This window comes from Myotis davidii, unplaced genomic scaffold (assembly GCF_000327345.1).
Source record: "Myotis davidii unplaced genomic scaffold, ASM32734v1 scaffold2100, whole genome shotgun sequence".
Taxonomy (NCBI): domain Eukaryota; kingdom Metazoa; phylum Chordata; class Mammalia; order Chiroptera; family Vespertilionidae; genus Myotis; species Myotis davidii.
In genome coordinates this window covers 383,466-390,256 of record NW_006292458.1, presented here as the reverse complement: position 1 = coordinate 390,256, position 6,791 = coordinate 383,466, and the positions used below count along the sequence as shown (strand labels likewise).

Here is a 6,791-nt window from a genome sequence, read left to right as displayed (position 1 = left end):
GGCTTATTTTGGGGGTGATGAAAACGTTCTGGAAGCGGGGATGGTGGCACAAAATAGTGTCTGTATTAAAAACCACTGAATGGTATACTTTTCTAGTAAATGGATGAGTGTTATGTTAATTATATAATAAAAATTTTATGTCTGTTTTAATTTCTCATAGGGCAAGTCTTTTTTTTTTTTAATCCTCACCTGGGGATACATTTATATTGATTTTTAGAGAGAGAAGGGGGGGGAGAAACATCAGTCGGTTGCCTCTCATCCAATGCCCCAGCCGGGGATCGAACCTGCAACCTAGGCATGTGCCCTGAGCAAGAATGGAACCCTCAACCTTTTGGCGTAAGAGATGATGCTCCAACCAACTGAGCCTCCCAGCCAGGGCTCTTTTTATTTACTTTTAAGTGAGTTTTTAATAGATTGATTTTATATATAGAGAGAGAGAAACATGGACTTGTTGTTCCACTTACTGATTCCTGGATCGGACCCGCAACCTTGGTGGACTGGGACGAAGCTCTAACCCACTGAGCCGCCCGGCCAGGGCCCCGGCGAGGGGGCGAGGGCACGTCTGCACAGACAGAACTCACGCCAACGGAGGCTCGTGGGAGTCCTCAGTGATTTGTAAGATCCTGAGACCAAAAAGTTTGAGAACCGCTGGCCAGGGGTCGCAGGGTTGGCAGGTGGCAGTGCCAGGGTTCTGAAACTCAGGAAGCCAAGCTTTCTGCCACCGGGCGACACTGTCTCCTCTGAGGCCAGTTTCTAAATAGAAAACGGGACGAGTGCCATCTGCTGCCGCTAGTATCTCGGACGCACGTCAAAGTAACACCAGCTATTTTTTTTTTTTAAATCCTCACCAGAGGTTATTTTTTGCATTGATTTTTTTTTTAGAGAGTGGGAGGGAGGGAGGGAGAGACAGAGAGAGAGAGAGAGAGAGAGAGAGAGTTCAGCTGCCTCTCACACGGGATCGAACCCGCAACCGAGACACGTGCCCTTGACTGGGAATCGAACCTGCAGCCCTTCGGTCCTCAGGCCGATGCTCCAACCACTGAGCCAAACTGGCCAGGGCACACCAGCTACTCTTTCTCATCATTGTCACTTTACAGGGAGCAAGCAAGTTCACAGAATCAACCCCCAGCTGGGAGGTGCAGAGCCGGGATTCGAACCCAGGCAGCCCAGCTCTGGAGCGGCACTCCTAACCATGTGACAGCTGTCGGCCCCCCCAGAGAGGTCACAGCCTGAGAATTCCTGGTTTTGTCTTCAAAATCCAGAATATACTTCACTCATTCAACACATCTTCAGTCAGACACTACATTTGCATTGCAGATATTGTTCTTAAACAGGTCTCATAAAATGTATCGGTGCAAGCATACACTCACTACCCCAGTTGTTCCAAACATACTTAAAAGTTTCGCAGCCCTAGCTCTTTTGGCTCAGTGGATAGAGTGTCGGCCTGCGGACGGAAGGGTCCCGGGTTCGATTCTGGTCAAGGGCACATGCCCGAGTTGCTGGCTCGATCCCCAGTGGGGGGGTGTGCAGGAGGCAGCCGATCAATGATTCTCTCTCGTCATTGGTGTTTCTCTCTCTCCCCCACCCCCTCTCCCTTCCTCTCTGAAATCAATAAAAACCTATATATTAAAAAAAAAAAAAGATAACTGATGCCCAGGAGGATTCACTGATTTCTTCCTCGCTCTGTTCCTTGACAGACCAGCCAGTGAGCTTTTCAGAATGGAACTGTGATTAAGTCACTCCCTTCAACAGCTTCTTGGACGTGGCTCAAGACCAAAACCAGCCTGAGCCGGCTTGGCTCAGTGGACAGAGCATCCGCCTGCGGACTGAAGGGTCCCAGGTTCGATTCCGGCCAAGGGCACATGCCTGGGTTGCGGGCTCGATCCCCAGTAGGGGGCGTGCAGGAGGCAGCTGATCAGTGATTCTCTCTCATCACTGATGTTTCTATCTCTCTCTCCCTCTCCGCTCCTCTCTGAAATCAATAAAAATATATTTAAAACAAATAAACATAGAAGACCAAAAACAGACTACTCGGATAAAAGATGTAGGCAGAATGAGAGAACTGGAAAACCGTTGTTTTGCAACCTCTGATGACATAGTTGATTCGGGCCATGACTGTTGACCGAAAACCAGATGGGAACTGGATATTCTCGGGGCGCTACTCCTTGCTCGGGGAGAGGAGGGAACTGGAGCTTTACAATGAGGCTCGCGCTGTTCCTATCTGTATCAGTGGGCGACGGCTGCCAAGACAAAATACCAGAGACTGGGTGCCTCGACAGCACTCGTTAATTTTCTCCCTGTTCTGGCATCTCCTTCCCTTATAAGGAGCCAACCCTATGGGTCAGGACCCCACCTTTTTAAAAAAAATCCTCACCCAAGGATAGATTCTTATTGATTTCTAGAGAGAGGAAAGGAGAGAGAGAGAAACATCGATCTCTCTGTGAGAGATTGCCGTGCGTATGTGCCCCAACCGGGGATGGAACCCACAATCTAAGTATGTGCCCTCGCAGGGAATCAAACCCCAAAACTTTTGGTGCACAGGAGGCTGCTCCAACCAACTGAGCCACCCGGCCAGGGTAGGACCCTACTATTTTTTTAAAAAAATATATTTTATTGATTTTTTACAGAGAGGAAGGGAGAGGGATAGAGAGTTAGAAACATCGATGAGAGAGAACATCCATCAGCTGCCTCCTGCACATCTCCTACCGGGGATGTGCCCGCAACCAAGGTACATGCCCTTGACCGGAATCGAACCTGGGACCCTTCAGTCCACAGGCTGACGCTCTATCCACTGAGCCAAACCCGTCCGGGCAGGACTCCACTCTTAACGACCTTATATAACTTTACCTACCTCCCTATCTCCAAATAATTATGCCGGGGGGCTGGACTTCAACACAGGAACTTGGGGGGAAAGGGGTAAACATAAACACCACCTGGGGCCCCCCGACAACCTCACCGTCCCCAAAGTGGGACAACGAGGCATTACGCAACATGAAGCTACCAACTCCAAGTACTTGTGTCAAAAATGGCAGAACCTCAATTTTAATCAAGCGCTTAGATTTAACCTCCTGATCCTAGGAAGTCAGAGGATTGTTGACCGAAAAGAGCCAGATAGGGCCCGGCCCGGCCACAGTGCTCAGCTGGCTGAGCGTCACCCTGTGCACGGAGAGGTTGCCGGTTTGATTTCTGGTCAGGGCACAAACCTGCATCACAGGTTCGATCCCCAGTCGGGGCACGTGTGGAAGGCACTCGATCGATGTTTCTCTCTCTCTCTCTAAGCATGTCCTCAGGTGAGAACTGAAAAAAGAAAAAAGAGTCTGCTAGGAAAGATTTTCAACTCTGTGGGCCACGGGGCCCCGGCCACAACTGTTTGACTGGCCTTTGTACGGCAAAAGCGGCCGTGGACACTATGTGAATGATTGGGCACGGCTGTGTCCGGATAAAACTTTATTTGTGCACACTGCCTAATTCTCACAGGTCACAAAATATGAGTCTTCTTTTGATTTTTTTTCTAATAATTTAAAACATTAAAACCATTCTTAGGCTGCATAAAAACAGGTGGTGGTTGCAAAGCATCGCTCTAATAAAAGACAATTGTGTATAAAGGACATTAAAATTGACAACTCGATAATAAAAAGACAACCCAATTCAAACATAAGCAAAGGACTGGAATAGACTTTCCTCTAAAGAAGACATACAAATGGCCAAGAAGCACATGGGAAAAAAATGCTGCACATCATTAATCTCTTGAGAAAATGCAACTGGAACCACATTAAAATACCAGTTCAGACTGACTTAGAATGACTAAAATAAATAGTCAGATAATAGCCCTGGCCGGTTTGGCTCAGTGGATAGAGCATCAGCCTGTGGACTGAAGGGTCCCGGGTTCAATTCCGCTCAAGGGCACATGTCCGGGATGTGGACTCAATCCCCAGTAGGAGGCGTGCAGGAGGCAGCCAATCAATGATTCTCTCTCATCATTGATGTTTCTACCTCTCTCTCCCTCTCCTTTCCTCTCTGAAATTAATTAAACTATTTTTTTTTAAAGTCAGGTAATAACAAGTGTGGAGACACTGGAACCCTCACACACAGAGCGTGGGGACGTAAAATGGAGCAGCCACCTCGGAAAACTCCGGCAGTTCCTCAAAAGGTTAAACACAGTCACATTTGCTTCAGCAATTCCACCCCCAGTGGAAACGAAAACATGTCCACATCAAACCCCTGTACACAAAGATTCATAGCAGCATTTTTCATAATAGCCCCACGGTGGAAACAACCCAAATGGCCACAGATTGATAAATGCATAAGCAAAATATGGTATAGCTCACACAAAGGAATATTACTCGGCCAGAAAGAAGCTGATACAGGCTACAAAACGGAGGAACCCTGGCAACAGTGCGCTAAGTGAAAGGAGCCGGACAGAAACATGCAATGTCCAGATTAGGTGCATCCATACAGAGAGAAAGCAGATTTGTGGTTGCCTGGGGCTGGGGAAGGGGTGTAAAATGGGGAGTGACAGCCAATGACGAAAATGTCCTAAAACTGCCGAAACCGGTTTGGCTCGGTGGATAGAGCGTCAGCCTGTGGACTGGAGGGTCCCGGGTTCGATTCCGGTCAAGGGCATGCACCTTTGTTGCGGGCACATCCCCAGTAGGGGGTGTGCAGGAGGCAGCTGGTCGATGTTTCTCTCTCATTGATGTTTCTCTCTATCCCTCTCCCTTCCTCTCTGTAAAAAATCAATAAAATATATTTAAAGAAAAAAAGAGAAAATGTTCTAAAACTGATCAGGGTGACGGTTGCACAACTCTGCGAATATACCAAAAAGCACTGAATTGTACACTTTAAATGGGTGCACTATATGTTAGGTGAATTACTAGTGTATGCCAATAAAGCTTTTTTAAAAATATATATATTTTATTGATTTTTTTTTTTTTTTTTTTACAGAGAGGAAAGGAGAGGGATAGCGTTAGAAACATGGATCAGCTGCCTCCTGCACACCCCCTACTGCGGATATGCCCGAAACCAAGGCCCACGCCCTTGACCAGAATCGAACCTGGGACCCTTCAGTCCGCAGGCCGAAGCTCTATCCACTGAGCCACACCGGTTAGGGCTGTTGGTTGTTGTTTGTTTTTTAAGGTGGCCAGCAGGATTTGAGTTTGGCCTGCTGACGCCTGGCATAACGGAATAAGTGAAACGAGGTTACAAAGAAGCAAAAAGACAAAATTCAGATGGCGGGATTATCAACAGAATAACGGACCCAGTTTCTTCAATGAATCAATTACACAAAGAAAAAAATCAGAGTGGAGTGGAGGGGAGACTGCTCTAAATTAGGAGAAACTTAGACACTGAGAGACGATTGTATTATCGAAATTCTGTAAGCAATGAAATAAAATTTAAAAAAAAAAAAGAAAAAAATTCTGTCCCGGTCTTCCTCGGGACTCTAGGACTCCAGCCCGCGAGAAGGAGGCCGCAGCGCTATCCCTCCACCTCCTGGAACTCACCTCACAAACGACTCCTAGCTCCTTCGTGGATGCTCCAACCGTGCCCCTACCCCGGAAAAGAGCGCTTGTTTTCCCTCTTAGCTCCACCCACTTCCGCGCGGCGAAGGAAACCGGATATAAAGCTGCCCCTAGTCGCGGAGGTACCTCGCCTGGCTCGGTAAGTCCTCCCTTCGTCTCTTCCTCCCACCGGAAACGTGAGAGACAGTCGAAGGTTCCGTTTAGGGAAGCTGGCTTGAATATGGGGTGCGCTTAGTATCTGCTAGGCATCTCCCGGGCCAGGCGATTTCCTTGCTTGTAACCCACAGCCTCGCGTCTCTCCAAGCCCGAGTTTAAGGACTAAGCACTTCCCCCAGGCATTGGGAACCCACTTCCTTAAGTATATCATCCACTTTTCTTGTTGTAAGTAAAGAGACTATTAAGAGGGGACAACTTCTCTGTCCCCATTTAAAAATGGAGCTATAGAGAAATCGCAAGTCTGAGCCGTTCAAATCGCCCCAGGAAACAGGAATGTAATGACGGCATACCCACCCACCCCTAGGGGCCAAGGCATACCGTTCCTGCCAGCTTCTAGATGCGTAGATATCTGATATCTGGAGACCTAGACGTTTGTTTCCCTGACTTGGCTGGGCGCACTCCCGCTGTGCGGGAAGCGGGAGGAGCGGAGGAGGCGCCTATCCAGTTCCCTACGTGCCCCCAGGGTGTCTTAGACCCTAGCCTTCCTGTAGGGTCCTGGACCTTAGGCCCTTCATCATAAGGTCCCTTTAAATATTTTGTCCCTTACCTGAGTCCCGCCCAGGGCAGGTAGTCGCAAACCCCGCCCCTCTGCCAGAAGCCGCGATCATCAGGGAGGATTACAGAGAACCGGGAGCCGGGGAACCCCTTCTTTTTCTTCCCTCCCTTCTCTCCTGCCCCTCTTCACAGCTGGCCGCAGCTGGCTTAGGAGGCCCCGATTAAGGAGGAGGGAACAGTGCTCACAAGCCTGGGCAGGTAAGTGAATACCCCTGGAGGCAGAGCCTGGCTTGGGGACCTTGGCATCCTGGCTCCCTGACCCTCTGGGTCCCAGAAATTTAGGGCCCCCAAGCCCAGGAGTCCAGGGCCTCTTCCCCCACCTCCCCCTGGACTCAAGAACTGAGGCCCCTGTTCTTGCCTCTCCTGTAATCTTTGATCTCTGTTGCTGGATGTGGCAATGGGCGTAGAGACAGAGGGATACATGTGGAAATAACAGGAAGGCAGGGATCCTGATCGCCAATGGCCATGGTTATGAACAGTTACTGTGTGACAAAACTGGCC

At 49.0% G+C, this 6,791-nt stretch overlaps 2 protein-coding genes across 6 annotated transcripts in view; one reads left to right on the top strand and one right to left on the bottom strand.

Annotated features, from left to right (window-relative positions):
- Positions 1–5,589, bottom strand: part of NOSIP (nitric oxide synthase interacting protein) — a 27,879-nt gene extending 22,290 nt beyond the window's left edge. Inside the window, exon 1 of the mRNA XM_006765977.2 lies at positions 5,502–5,589. The gene's annotated coding sequence lies outside the window, so the exon portion shown is untranslated. The remainder of the gene's footprint in view (positions 1–5,501) is intronic.
- Positions 5,508–6,791, top strand: part of PRRG2 (proline rich Gla (G-carboxyglutamic acid) 2) — a 29,484-nt gene continuing 28,200 nt past the window's right edge. For 2 of the 5 annotated variants that reach the window (XM_006765944.2, XM_015565432.1), the window contains exons 1-2: positions 5,508–5,658; positions 6,331–6,488. In XM_006765944.2, the coding sequence (XP_006766007.2) occupies positions 5,531–5,658; positions 6,331–6,488 (286 nt within the window). In that variant the 5' untranslated portion in view covers positions 5,508–5,530. Of the gene's footprint in view, positions 5,659–6,287; positions 6,489–6,791 lie in introns of all 5 variants that reach the window. The other 3 variants (XM_006765942.2, XM_006765941.2, XM_006765943.2) reach the window with 3 other exon arrangements.